The sequence below is a fragment of the Alligator sinensis genome, unplaced genomic scaffold (assembly GCF_000455745.1).
Source record: "Alligator sinensis unplaced genomic scaffold, ASM45574v1 scaffold134_1, whole genome shotgun sequence".
In the NCBI taxonomy this organism is placed as follows: domain Eukaryota; kingdom Metazoa; phylum Chordata; order Crocodylia; family Alligatoridae; genus Alligator; species Alligator sinensis.
In genome coordinates, this window is record NW_005841920.1 from 2,380,747 (window position 1) to 2,395,959 (window position 15,213).

Sequence of the window (15,213 nt, forward strand, 5' to 3'; positions counted from 1 at the left end):
CAGGCTGAAGCTGCTCTCGCCTCTGTTCAGCCCCCCTGACATTCTTTGCTTAGGGCGAAGCTGTTCTTGGGCGCTGGCCAAGCCATAGTTGTCACCTTCCTCAGACATTAGCTGTTCTTGTTTCAATCCCAGCCTACCCCTCTTTTCCACCCCCACCCCAGTGTCCTTTGCCCAGGCTGAGGCTACTTTCAGCTCTGTTGAGCTCCCCCAGCTCCTGGTGTCCCTAACTCAGGGATGAGCTTCAGACCACCTCTGTTGCCTTTCTCATGCAGGCTTTGGCCCTCTTGGCTGCCGCCTGCCTGTAGTTTGAGCCCTGTCCCTGGCAGCAGCTCACATGCCCACCTGTTCCCCCCCACCCCGGCACCACTGTGGCTTAGGCCTTGCCCTTGGCAAGGCTTTCTAATGTGCCCCTCTGGCACCCTGTGTCTTCTTCCTCCCCTATTAGTCATGGTCATTCCTCCAGTGTTGAAGTTCATATTAGAATATAAACAAAACTTAAGCCTGCAGGCTGTTGCAACTAACTGAAACACTGTTTTTGGACTAAAACCCAACCCAGCCCAGGTTGCGGCCTCACTCAGACCATCATTCCCTTGGCTCTCCAGGGAACTGGCGGACCTCCTGAACCTTAAAAGGAAGACCTACATAGGATGGAGGACTGGAACTTCCACCAAGGAGGAATACTCTGCTCTGGTCCGGACTTGCAGAGAGCAAATCAGAAAAGCCAAGGCTGTGATGGAACTCCAGCTAGCTACAAATATCAAGGAAAATAAAAGGTCCTTTTTTAGATATGTGGAGAGCTGGAGAACAAGCAAGGACAACATTGCACCCCTGCTAAACCAGATGGGACAACTGACACCCAGGAAAAAGTGAACTTGCTAAATGGGTACTTTGCATCAGTTTTTCACCAGTCCCATGGCACGGCCCTGCCCACTATGGGTCAGGGAGGCCCAGGTGAGGGAGATTCCTTGCCCTCCATCGAAGCTGACCTTGTGAAGGAACACTTTGACAGGCTGGATACCTTCAAGTCATCCAGCCCTGATGGGTTACACCCAAGGGTACTCAGGGAGCTGGTGAGCATCATAGTTCAGCCCCTGGCACACATCTTTGAGAGCTCTTGGTGCGCTGGTGAAGTGCCCGACGATTGGAAGAGGGCCAATGTCGTGCCCATCTTCAAGAAAGGGAGAAAAGTAGATCCAGCTAACTACAGGCCCATCAGCCTGACCTCTATCCTGAGGAAGGTCTTAGGAAAGGTTACCAAGGAGGCCATCCTTAACAGACTAGCTGAAGGCAGTATCCTGAGGGATACCCAGCATGGGCTTGGTGCGGATAGGTCTTGCTTGACCAATCTCATTTCCGTTTATGACCAGGTGTATTTCCGTTTATGACCAGGTGACTTATCACCTGGACAAGGAGGAAGAGATTGATGTTGTATACCTCGACTTCAAAAAAGCCTTCGATCTGGTTTCCCACGATCACCTTTTGGCCAAACTGGCTAACTGCGGCCTTGACATCACCATGATCCGCTGGCTGGGCAACTGCCTCCGCGATAGGACCCAGAGGGTGGTGGTCGACAGGAGCCTATCGTCTTGGTGTGCTGTGACCAGTGGGGTCCCTCAAGGCTCTGTCCTAGGGCCCATACTATTTAACATCATCAATGATGTGAACATTGGTGTCAGAAGTGGACTGGCCAAGGTCGCCGACAACACCAAACTCTGGGGTAAAGCATCCACACCTGAGAATAGGAGGGTGATCCAGGCAGATCTGGACAGACTCATGAAATGGGCGGATGAGAACTGGATGGTGTTCAACACCGAAAAATGCAAGGTTCCCCACCTCAGGAGGAAAAACCTGCAGCATGCTTATAGGCTCGGTAGTGCTATGCTGGTTAGCACTACAGATGAAAGGGACTTGGGGGTCATGATTGACCACAAGATGAACATGAGCCTTCAGTGTGATGCTGCAGCTAGTAAAGCGAGCAAAACGCTGGCTTGCATCCATAGATGCTTCTCAAGCAAATCCCGGGATGTCATTCTCCCGCTGTACTTGGCCTTGGTGAGGCCGCAGCTGAAGTACTATGTCCAGTTTTGGGCTCCACAATTCAAAAAGGATGTGGAGAAGCTTGAGAGAGTGCAGAGGACAGCATGATCAGAGGTCAGGAAAACAGACCTTATGATGAGAGGCTGAGAGCCATGAGGCTATTCAGCCTGGAAAAGCGCAGGCTCAGGGGTGATCTGATGGCCACCTATAAGTTTATCAGGGGTGCTCATCAGGATCTGGGGGAATGTCTGTTCACCAGAGCCCCCCAAGGGATGACAAGATCGAACGGTCACAAACTCCGCTGCAACCAATTCAGGCTGGATATAAGAAAGAACCTCTTCGCTGTCCGAGCCCCCAAGGTTTGGAATAGACTGCCGCCGGAGGTGGTTCAAGCACCCACTTCGAACACCTTCAAGACACATTTGGATGCTTATCTTGCTGGGATGCTATGATCCTTGCTGACTTCCTGCCCCTTGGGCAGGAGGCTGGACTCGATGATTCTCCGGGGTCACTTCCATCCCAAATGTCTATGAAATCATTCCTCTTAGTTCCCCCTGCTCCATGGGCCTGGTCTTATCTGCCTCTTACCCACAGTTCTCAGGGCAGGGCAGGTATCAGTCAGTTGCGCTTCTGCAGCCATCCTGCTCAGGAGTTCCTCTCCCTGCTGCCTGCAGGGCCAGACTGACTGCCCTGACTCCAGCCCTGAGCTCATATGGTTCCCAAGCCCTGCCCCTTCCAGTCGGGTGACTCCCCAGCCACCCCCAGGGCTTCCTTCCAAGCCCAAGTCCTACCCCAAAGTTCCTTAGGTCCCAAGGTGGTGGTAACCCCTCCCAGACCTCTAGCTGGCATTCTCTCTTTCTATCTTTATCCACATGGGTCTGCCACACAATAGTTGTCCATTAAACATGGTGATTGCTTGATAGGCTTCCATTGGATGTTTGGAGTTAACTGTTCCTATTCCTCGGCTTTCCCCCTTCTTATTCTTCCATATATCAGCATACCTTGCAGTTCCTGCCAACTGTGGAACAGTTGTTTCAGTCTCTTCCAGCTGACCTGGAAGCACAGATTACTTGCAAACACGCTGGATCTGAGGCTGTCAGTCCTCGTGTCTACTGGCTTCAGTTCCTGTGGATGTTTCCCCACAAACAATCTCTCATTTTTCCTTCCGGAAGTCCCACACCCCTTTTTATTTTACAAGGGGGTCCACTCTGAATGTGAGAATTCCACATTTCAGTCCAGGGGCGTGGCCTTGCCCTGTGTCCACAACCCCCACACTTGAAACCACCCCTAATCCCTTTGGGCAGCCTACCTTTTGGCCTTGGGGTTCAATTAAATTTTCTCCTGGCCTGTTCCCAGGCCCAGACTCGGGTCTCTGGAGTTGGGCTGTCTGCTTTCTGGTAGGCCCTGCTTTTCTCTTGCCCTGAGTCCACCCTGTTGGATGCAGGCTTGGACACATGGTACTCAGTTGGATGGACCTGGCCCCTTTGTTGTTTCCTCTGTGGTCTCTTCCCCATCTCTCAACCTCACAATGCCCCCTCAAGGTATTTTTTTGATCTCCCTCATTTTTGGCATCAGTGGACTCTACTACTGCCCTCTTTTCTCCAGGGTGTCTCTCCTATGGAGGCTGCCCCTGAAAATAGGCTTCTCTGTCATTCATTCCTCTCTCGCTCACCTCCAACAGTACTACCTAAATCACTTGGGTTTCTGCGACCCTTCCTTATGGGTGTGGTCTTATTGAGGATCTTCTCTTGGGTCTTGATCCTCCCCCAGATTGGCTGCTTCCCTATCTCACTTGAAAGGACTCGGGTTCTCTGCTCGTTGTGGGACTGTGGATGACCTCACTTTAGCCCTTTCCATCTCTGCTTCTAAGTGCAGGGCTTGGCTTTTTAAGGTTGTCACCTCTGTCTCTCCTCTTGCAAACGTGGCACTCGGTCTCCACCTGCTTTGCTAGTTTCTGCCTCTCCTCCTGAGAGATCTCACTGAGCAGCAAGTCTGGCCAGCTTCTTTCTCAGTTCTTGAGCTCCTGTTTGTGCTTAGCCTCTATTTCCCCCAGTTTGAGGTCAAGGCACTCTAGTAACAGGTACCTCAGTACACTGCTTTCCCTCTGGCATCTTCATTCTGGAGTTCACTTTTTAAAGTCTCCCACCTTCTCTACCACATGTAGTGGAATATCTGTTTACTCGCAAGGTCTAAATTTTCCTGTGCACCTTTTCCTCAGAAGAAACACCACATGCATAAAGCAGCAATCAGGAAACAAGCAAAAACATAGTCAACCAAGGGGTAACTTGCAACGTAGGGTCTTTTCCCAGACTCTTAGAGGATGATTCCAGCTCTGTACTGTTTCCTCACCATCCCAATGGCCCATCTTTCCTTCTGGAGGGGGAGTTCCATGGCTCACTGCAGCAGCCTTTAGCTTCACAGCCCTTCTTATAACCCTCAAACCTTTTCATCCTTTTCCTGAAAGAGTCCCTGGCTTGGTGTTGCAGCTACTAGCCATGCAGCCCCTCCCCTCCCCCTTCTCTCCCTCTAGCTCCCTTCCCTGGGAGCCCTTTAACTCCTGTGGTGCCAGCCAGTTATCATCATCACCTGGCCCAGTCGATCAAGGCAGGCTTATAATTATTCGGAGACTGGACCTGATGATCTTCGAGGTCCCTTACAGCCCTAACTTCTATGAAATCTATTCTGTCTGCTTCCAGCTGGGCTGCAGCCCCTGAGGCCTGCAGCATGCTACACCCCTGTAATGGCTGAAGCAATTTTCTAAAGAAACAGATTTAAAAGATATTATTCTTAAAAAACATTATTTGTTGAAGAATGAATTGCATTCTCAAGGGAAACCTATAGCGTGTTGTACGTACCATCCATTCTGCATTCTCTCATCTCCAAAATTGTGTAGAATGAAGGCAGTGCAGATGGATGTTCAACCACAGCATTACAACTTTCATTTACTGCTATGACTTTCTAGGATAGGGCTGTCCAACTTTAAGCAGCCAGGGGCCACACCAGCACAGGGCATGGGTGCACCCCCTACCCTCCCTACTGCACTGTGCTACGTGGATGACCTTGCCAGCCATAGCACTCTAGTTGCTGGCTCCAGTACCCTGGGTTACAGGCTCCCCTGGCCTTGTGGGCTGCGCAGTGCCTTGAAATAGGGACAGGAAGCTGAAGCTAGAGTTAGAAAGGGGAGTATGGAGGAGTGACAGCTGCATGGGAGCTCTGGGGCTGCACATTAACCCGTTGTGAGCCTCATTCAGCCCACAGGTTGATAGTTAGACAGCCCATTATCCTGCTCTAGGATGTGGATAATGAACACAACATTTTGTGTGAAAAACACAACTATTACACGAGTGAATTTGGTGAAAAGCCACTTAAAATTATGTGTACTTTGGCATAGATGCATTTAAAATATAAAAAGTTTTTAAAGTAGAAAACAAATGTATTTTTATTTAGATTATAAGGCCTTTGAAAGAGTACTCTGTTTTGTAGTTGTCTCTAAAACACCTAACACACCAGTGTGTTGTTATCTAACTAACATGTTATATAAACTGTTGATAATACTAAAATTGTAGTATGTCTTTATTAAAATTGAAAACTTAAACTCATTGTGTTGGATTAATTAAAATTCATGTTTAAAGACTTAAACTGTACTTTTTACAACTTTTCTTTTTAGGTGGAAAAGTTAAAGGGGTAGATCTTGATGCACCAGGAAGCATTAATGGTGTTCCACTTCTGGAAGTAGATTTAGATTCTTTTGAAGATAAACCTTGGAGAAAGCCAGGTAATATTTCTGATTGATATTTTTATATAACTATGAGTTATCCGTCTTATCACATAATACTGTGCAAGTCAAATGAAATATAATTATTTAATAGATACTTTGAATAGCTTCTCTTCCTAATCATTCAGGATAGTGGTGAAATGCCCTACACATTTATAACTAAATTAACGGATAATTAATAAATTGCTATTCTGAGTGATCTTGGGAAATACCTAATTATTTCAGGTTGGTTGCCAAAGACTTCATGTCTGCATGTTCAAGAAACAATAAAGGAAAAAAGTGCAGGGTTCAGGGCTGGATGGCAGCCAGGGGCTGCATTCGGGCAGAGTGTAGGCCCAGGAGGCTGCTGCTGATGGCTGTGTCCACCAGAGTCAAGAAACCCTGAATTCTGTGGCAGACCGTGCTCCCCAGCTCTGCAGGTTGAATCTGGCCCACAGGCCATGTAGAGGAATGAGATGGGTAACTCTCAAAATGACTGCATGTGCCTGTTGTGTTCTAGCCATAATTTTAGCTTTTTTCCCTCCTTTTTTTATTTTTAATGCATTGTTTTTACATTGCTTTGAAAATGAAAATTGTCCACAAAAGAAGTACAAGGCACACATTTATTTTGATAATGCTTATGAGACTGAACTCTGCATAGTTTGAAACGTAGTGTGCAACTTGCTCCACATACTTGAAGTGTATTCATTAGGATCTCGCAGATAGTTTCGTATTAAGGAAGTTGTATTTCCTAACAATACACCTTTGCTGTGATTTCTGATTTTATTGTTCTATAAACAAAAGCAAAAATTAAAATAAAAAAAACAGCTACGTGTGCTTAATTCTTAAATTTTGAACTCTTTGGTTTGAAGGTGCTGATCTCTCTGATTATTTCAACTATGGGTTTAATGAAGATACTTGGAAAGCTTACTGTGAAAAACAAAAGAGGATACGAATGGGTCTTGAAATTTTACCGCTTACCTCAGCTTCAAATAAAATCATGGTAATTAATAACATTTATGTGGAATTCAGTAATAAGTATCTGGTACAGTATCTTTGTTTAGGAGTTCAGTCACCTTTCTCTTTTGAAATCCAGAGTCTTTCTCCATCACTTCATTGACTTTTTTTGTGGTTAATGGCACAGGCTAGTTACAGTTAGGCTTGTAACCATGTGTTAGTCTGGTATTTTAATGGGCAATATGTTATTTAACTTAGGCCGAAGACAATATTATGGAAGTAACACCAGGTGCAGAGATTCAAGATGGCAGATACAATCTTTTTAAGGTGAATTTTAGTAAGCTTTTGTTGGTTGCTCTCATTTTTGTTGAGTATTGCTACCCATACCACTACCAAGTGACAGAGATGAGATTGAAGTGGACACAGCTATTTTTCTAAGCTCTCATTTTACACTAGTGACTCAATTAATTTTACAAATTTGTTGATTAAAAATATTGTTCTTGTTTTGTCATCACTGCTGCACTAACAAATGGCAGATGAAACTTCTTGCTTTGTCGTGGTTTTCTTTTTAGTTACAGTTTGTTTGTTCACGCAGATTAAATTCATGCAAATGTGCTTGGGAAGCTTTGTAAAGTATGGCATGATTTTTGTTTCTGCAGCCTTGTAGCTTTTACTTTGGTTTGTAATTTTCTTTCTTGGCGAGTAAGGTATGACAATGAGTCTCAATTTTTTCTGTTGTCTGATTTTAATTGGCTGTACTATACTTTCTGTCCATCTGATAGTCATCTGCAAGAGAATTACACTGTATTAGAAATAAAACAGTAGCTATCTGTATTTGTGTTTAGCATATTAGAGTGAAGGTTTAGCTTTCCCTTTTTTAAAACAGCTCTTTATTTCATATTCAGCCTTCTCATAGTATAAGTCTCTATATTGAACTATAGTACCAGTTATTTTATTTTACTTTTTATAATTTCTTATTTAATATCCAGGGTAAATCTCATTGAGCCCTTATTAAATTGGTTCAGAATTGTCAATTGCTATCCCTCTGCTGCAAGTTACTGCAGGAGAGACTCCAATTTGTAGCCAGGCATTTTTGGTTCTGTTTTTTCCTCTCTTCTATTGCTTCAGTATCCATGAGGGTAGGGGTATCAAACTCATCTGGTCCTCTGGGCCAGGTGAGTTGCATGGGACCAGTCTGTGGGCTAGATCAGACCCATGCTCATGCTGCACGTGGTGCTCATGGAGTGCACACTTTGACGCATCTGCGCCAACCCAGCATGCTGGCTTCAGGATGCGGTGACAGTCTGTGGGTATGATCTGGCCCCAGCGAGGCAAGCTCCGCATGCAGTGTGCAGGGCCCAGGCCAGCATGTGCCACATGCAGTGTGGGGGGTCAGGCCAAGACCCTGTATAGCCTGTGGGCCATATCTTTAACACCCGTGCATTAAGTTAGTGATCCTCAGACAGGATGCCGTGGCACCCTGGTGTGACTTGAGCATCTTTCAAGGGTGCCATGCAGTGTTAGCATTGTCAGGTGTCCAAACATGATTCACAAGATAAACCCAGAGATTTCAAATAGGAATTCATAGCATTAAAAATATTTTGACCTGTTTGAAGTCTTTCTGAGTTCTTTGTAACAGAAGAATTGCAGTATTAATTTTTTCGTAGTAAAAAAATCCAAACAAGTGAAATCTAAGTGCTGACATTTTCTGAGGGGTGCCTTGGGCCTAAAAACATTAAGAACCACTGCACTACAGTGTCTTTGTTTTTCTGCCCCCAGAGAGGACATCAGCTTCCGTAGCTTTTCCATTCTCCTTGCTTATCATGCTAGAGTTCAGGAAGGCATTAGGCAGTAGAAGGATGTGGTCTCCCATTGCAGCTGACTGTTAAAAGAGCAAAATCTTCTGATACTCCTAGTCTTTTCAGGGGGATAGTTAAGTTTTCCAACTTAAAAACTGCCTCAACTGAATTTGGGGCTTGAGGTTTGAAGCTCATCCCAGGGGGAAGAAATCTAGTCGCTCTTTGGGGTAAGTTTAATTTTTTTCCTGCAGGATTTTTAAATGTATGTTCATGCTCTGGGAAAGTAATTCATTAAAATTTGAACTTTTTTTTTTAATGTGAGCTACTGTATATGTATGGTGGTGTGTAGAAATGGTTATGTCAGTGTTTTGATGTTGGATTAATGCCAGAAAACTTATAATAAAATTTTTGGTTTAAAAGCCAAGATGGCCCCACTCCAAAAAAGCGAAATGCACTACTAATTACTTGGAAATATCTCTACAGTCATTTCTACTTAAACTGGGACATACCAATTAGTTTTAAGAATCCTAGACTGTTTGTTTTTATTACTATTTACTAAAGCACTAAAACTGTTCTATATAACAAGGTAAATGAAGATATAGTCCATACCTTGAACAGCTTGCAGTCGAAGGGCCTTGTTTACCTTTTTGTACACAGGTGGACTGGTGGGCCTATGTGAAATTAGTATGTCACTTTGCTGATGAAAAGCTGAAATATCAGAGCATATGAAAAAGTGTACCACAGTTCAACTAAAATCCAGATTTGTAAATATTTGTCTCGGCAGCTATCCAGTAAACTTTTATTCATAAGTGGAACATTTATTTTTATGAATATTGAAAACTAGAGAGTAGAAGCTGTGTTATGTAACAAAACACAGAATTGCAGAATCACAGGCTTGGTGGATAGCCTTGAGAGTCAGCTAATGTAACGCCTTCACAAATGCTGGATTTGCTGTTCCTGAACCAGACTGATGCTTATTTATCTCCTTCTTAAAAACGTCCAAAGAGGGAGGTTCCACAATGTCTGGAGATTAGTTTTATCCATGTTTCTATTATTCTTACAGTTAGGAAGTTTTTCCTGAAATTTCATCTAAATCTTTGTTGAAGCTGAAGTCCCTTCCCCTTTGTCTTGCCTTCCGTGGCAAGGGAAAACAATATTTCTCCATCTTTATGACAAATGTTTGAAAACTGCTACCATGTCATCCCTTACTATCATTACCAGATGGAAGCTAAACATTAGGGCTGCGCAAAGCTTCGGGTGCTGATTCAATTCAGAGGAGATTTGGCCCGATTCAGTGGCCGAATCTCTCAATCCGAATCCAATCAGGAGACCATTAAAAAGTTCTGAATTGATTTGGAGCTCTCCAAATCTTTTCCGAATTTATTCGGAGAGCTTAGGAGATTGGAGCAGTCCCCGCTCGCTGCCGCAGGGACCTGGACCCAGACTCCATGCCAGTAAGTAAGGGGTGGGGGCTGGAGGAGGGGGAAGGGGACCAGGGCGGGGAACTGCTGCCAGGCCCCATCTCCTGCCTGCTCCTCTAGCACCGCCTCAAGGCTGCCCTGCCCAGACCCAGCTCCTGGTTCTTTAAAAAACAAAACAAAAGCCCCTATTCACCAGCTGCTGCCTGGCGGAGGGGATGATCCCCACTACCCCATGCTGTGGGGGGGGCTCTGCCACTAGCCCCCATCCCCTGCCTGCTCTCCCAGCCCCCTCCATGGCTGCCCCACCTGGCCCCAGCTCCCGGTTCTTTAAAAAAAACACCCCTGCATTCACCAGCTGCTGCAACGGCCATCGGGGCTTCTAGAAGCTCGTGGCAGAGCCCCCTCCCCCCCGCACACAGCATGGGTCAGTGGGGATTGCCCTTCCCCATCTGGCAGCAGCCAGTGAGTGCAGGCCTTTTTTTAAAGAGCTGATGTTGGGGCTGGGTTGGGTAGTCATGGGGGTGGGGCTGGGAGAGCAGGTGGGGGATGGGGGCTCATGGCAGAGCCGCCCACGCAGCAGGGGGGCAGTGGGGATCGCCCCGCCTACCTGACAGCAGCTGGTGATTGGGGGCTTTTTTTATTTTTTTAAGGAGCTGGGACACTGGGACTGGGAGAGCAGGCGAGGGGTGGGGGCTCATTACAGAGGCTGGGACCAGGGTTGGGGGGGAGGCAGGGGGCAGCCATTGACAGGGCTGGGAGAGCAGGTGGTGCATGGGGCCTATTTGATTCAGAGGTACGACCGAATCTCCGAATCGCATTCGGCCAAATCAATTTGGGACAGTGATTCGAATCACCGAATCAAATCACTGTCCCCCGAATCAGCCGAATCCGAATCTGAAGTGAATACTAGCCACTTCGCACAGGCCTGCTAAACATCCTGAGTTCCTTCAGCCTTTCCTCCATATTGCTTACTTTTGATCTCCTTTATCTTTGTAACTTGACGCATGTTCTTCAGTTTCCCTATGTACAACTTAAAATGCTCAGACAGGACGCACTACTGTAGCTGAGGCCTAACCAGCACTTCTTTTGTTTCTGTTTTTTAAGCTATATTCCTTTTTCAGAATTTAAAATTCTGGTTCTTAAGCCGCTTCTTTTACTCATGCATTTTTTCCTGCAGGATTTTAAAGAAAGGCTATGCAGGTTTCTTTTTTTTTCTTGTGCAATTGATTCTACTTCTGTTGTTTTTTCAAAGGTGGAAGGTGTTAATATGTCCATTCTACTGCTGAATCACTTCTGTTTTGTTCTTCATGTTGGCATATTTACCCAATAAAACTGTATGTGTTTTCTGCATATGTAATATGCTGCTATCAGCTGACAAGTTGGAAAAATAGGTATTGGAAGTACACCAAATGACACCAAATGTTCTGCACAGCTTTATTTAAAAAAAAACAAAAACACAAACCCAAAATCTTGCAGTCTGCCTTCCCTAATTTCTTGCCCCTCACACCTATAAATGACAGTAGCTCCTTGGTCCAAGTATATAGATCATAGACCCGTATGTATTTGCATACCACATACCCCTGAATAAGACATACATCTTGTTTTGGGAAGGCAGAATAAAGAAGAAAAGATTTTTCCAGTCTCTTACCTATCATGGTGCTGGCTCACCCAGGGCTGAACCCTCCAGCTTCATGGCACAGGAGTGGAGTCACTTCCCTTCCCCCTATTTAATTACCAACAGGGTTTGTAAGATGGTTGAATCCTCTCTTGGCCCTTCAGTAGAGGGGGAGGGAGAATGGTGCTGAAGACTAGGAGTGTACCTCACTTCCTTGTAGCAGAAGAACTGAGCTCAGGGTGAGCAGGTGCTGAGCACAGTCCTAGCCTCCATTCTGGCTTGGAACTCAGGTTCCTTGTTTAGAACTTACACCATAATTATGGATGGCTTGTTTTCAGGGGGAAGGTATATGTGGTATGTGAATAAATAGAATCCTCTTGATGTGACACTGAAGTGAAGTGGTTAGTTAGGTTTTAATGGCTTTCATTAAAATGGGTAAATGGATTGAGCTCACTTTTTTGCTTAGTTTTTTTTATCTATAAATTTCATAGACATTTAACTGGTTCACCTGATGAAGAATTTCTTTGCAAAAGACTTGTCACAAATAATTCCCAGCAAATAACATTCTTATAACATATGGAATTTAACTGCTTGCAGGAGTGCTAGTTTTAATTTTGTTGAAATTGTGCTCATGTGATCTGTTTTCTTTCAGTGTATGATGAGAAATAGCACTGTTCAACTTCTCATGTCAAGCTAATGTTGAAACATTTATTTAAAGGTCCAGCAGGGCAGAACTGGAAACATAGAAAAGGAAGTGATACTGCAGCCAATCAAAGCTGATTTCACATCTCCTCCACCCCTTTTCAAATCAGGAATTCCAAACAGGTCAGTTGGAAAGTCTTGATTTTATAACTTGATGTAAAATGTTGGGGTTTTTAAAATTTGTTCTTGTTACCTATGTGTGCTTAAATATTGTGACCTGTTTGGGGGGAGGGGAGGAAACCAAAACATGAGTACATTTCTTAATAATTGAAAAATAAAAGAAAGTGTAATCCTACTCATTTCTAGTCTACAACCAGCTCTGTGGGGGAAGCCTTTCGGTTTGTATAGTTCTATTCCTGTGCTACTTTAAAAAAAAAAAAGTGGAGATTTGAGCACAGATAAAGAAAAAATAAGACAATGAAAGTCATAATGTTGAATATGTAGTACTGTTTATGTACAGTTAGACTGGCCATTTAAAAAGTATGTGTGAACCAGAAAAATGTCCTTTTGTACCTTCTCCCACCTGTTTTTTTTTCTCTAAATAAACAAAATTAAGGTTAGTAATGCTACAACTTAAAGAAGCTCAAAGGGCTCCTAGTACATATTCCCTTCCATGCCAGGTAGCTTTTGTTTTCATGCACTTAACTGAAGTTTATTGTATTCTTTCCTACAAACACAGGGGAATAACTTTGTTACTGAATTTTTATTTTTTATGATCTCTTGTTCCTCCCCCCTTCAATTTTAAGTTGTCATGTTTTGTAATTGACTCAGTCCAAAAATAACCAAGTTCATGGTGCTTCTATTTTGTACTGGTAACCAAAACGGTCCTGGAAAGCGTTCTATTGGCCACTTGACAAACCTGAAGGTATTTTAGCATAGAATTGTAGGTAATTGGAGGAGAAATGTATTGGAACATGCAATTCTACTCCTTATCACTTCAAGGTTATTCTCTGTTGTTAGTTTTTAATAATTTGTCCATACTTATTTTAAATTTTCAAGCCAGGAAGCATTCCTTAAGAGGCTATTTAGCAGCTATCTGTAACTCAGAGAGAAATAATTGCTTGATATTCAACCTAAATTTTTTCTCTCTCTTGTTTTTTGTTCTAGTACTCCTTGTACAGCCTAAGTAATTTCTCTTCCAGCATCTATTCTAGAAATTTTCTTCAGTGACACATCTTTCAAGCCTTTAATAATGCTTATCTTTCTTCTCTGAACTATATAGTCAGTCTGCTTTTGGTAATGAAATTCCCCAAACAGAACACAGTATCCTAGGATGATCCCTCTAGAACTGTATGCAGTTCCGCTGTTGCAACAAGATATGATTCCTTGTGTATACAGCTCATTATTGTATTGGTGTTTGAAATAGTTTAGATCACTTTAGTATACTGTTATGATACTAGGCTTTTAATTAAATATCCATTCAGGCTAAAAATTGTAGAAAGTATTTATAGTGGCAGATGGAGATTGTATGGGCTTATGTGATAGTGCCGTGTTAGTTTATTGGGCCCGTTGTGTGAATATGTGTGTACATTACTTTTTTTTTTCCTTTTATTAGAAGGCTTTTAGGTATACTTTAGCTAGGGTAAATATCTCATGCTAGGCCTCTACCTTTTTTCCAGTTTTGCCTGCCTACTTCATTGTCCGTCAAGCCACTTACCTGAAATTGAAGCTCCATTTCTTCCGAGTTTTTAGGGGTAGTAACGTCAGTCCATTGTTTTGTTAATCAGAGATTTTTTGGGGAGCTATGGACAGACATTACACACAAACTGGTTTAAGTGATCAGAAACTGGTTTAAACCTGTAACAGAACAGATATTCAGTGCACATAAACCAGTCTGAGAATAGTTGAAACTGGTTTGAGATAAACCTGGTTGAATGAAAGACACCAAACTATGGGGTGAGGTAAACAAACTAGAGGGCAGGTAGCGAATCCAGGCGGATATGGATAGGCTGGGTAAGTGGGCGGAACAGAATAGGATGCAGTATAACAAAGATAAGTGTCATGTGTTGCATCTAGGGAGGAAGAAGCATCAACGCACATATACCCTAGAAGGTACTATACTGAGTAGCACAACAGCAGAGAGGGATCTCAGAGTCGTAGTTGACTCCAAAATGAACATGAGTCACCCATGTGATAAAGCAGTAAGTAAAGCTTACCGCATTCTTTCTTGCACAAGTAGGTGCATCAGAAACAGGCCTAAGGAGGTGATACTTCCCCTCTGTGGCATTGGTCAGGCTGCAGTTTGGGGCGTTGCACTTCAAGAGGGATGTTAGATAACCTGGAAAGGGTTCAGAGGAGGGCCACCCATCTCATTAAAGGACTACAAGAAAAACCCTAGGAGGACCAATTTGAAGGACCTGAATCTCTTCAGCCTCCATAAGAGAAGGCTGAGAGGTGATCTTGTGGCTGTCTACAAGCTCATCGGGGGACAGCAGGAAATAGGGGATATGGTGTTTACCAGGGTGCCCATTGGGGTAACTAGAAGCAATGGCCACAGACTGAAGGAGAGTAAGTTTAAATTGGACATCAGGAAAAAAAATTTTAGTGAGAGTTGCCAAAATATGGAATATGCTTCCAAGGGAGGTGGTGCTGTCCCCTTCCTTGGAGCTATTTAAGAGGAGATTGGATAAACACCTGGCTGGGGTGTCCAGGGCAGGGGGTTGGACTCGACTATCTAATAGGTCCCTTCCGACCCTAAAATCTATTAATATAGTATCAGACTTAACTGATTTGATTCAAACTGGTTTATGCAATGTCTGTCCGAGACCCCTTGCTGGTTTAAGATAAACTAGACTCCCCCAGCATCCCGGCATGCTCTCTGCTCCACAGCAGAGCTGGCCCCTCCGCTCTGTTCCCTGGCTGGAGCTCCTACAGAAACTGCAGGCACAGCAGCATTTGTCTGGATTCCCCCTACCCCACCTTGCTGTT

General features: G+C 44.2%; 1 protein-coding gene across 1 annotated transcript in view; it reads left to right on the top strand.

Moving 5' to 3' along the window:
- The window catches only part of FIP1L1 (factor interacting with PAPOLA and CPSF1), an 82,232-nt gene that overhangs the window by 15,197 nt on the left and 51,822 nt on the right, over nucleotides 1–15,213 (top strand). Inside the window, exons 7-10 of the mRNA XM_025198345.1 lie at nucleotides 5,705–5,812; nucleotides 6,664–6,794; nucleotides 7,007–7,075; nucleotides 12,302–12,408. Coding sequence (XP_025054130.1) covers nucleotides 5,705–5,812; nucleotides 6,664–6,794; nucleotides 7,007–7,075; nucleotides 12,302–12,408 — 415 coding nt within the window. The remainder of the gene's footprint in view (nucleotides 1–5,704; nucleotides 5,813–6,663; nucleotides 6,795–7,006; nucleotides 7,076–12,301; nucleotides 12,409–15,213) is intronic.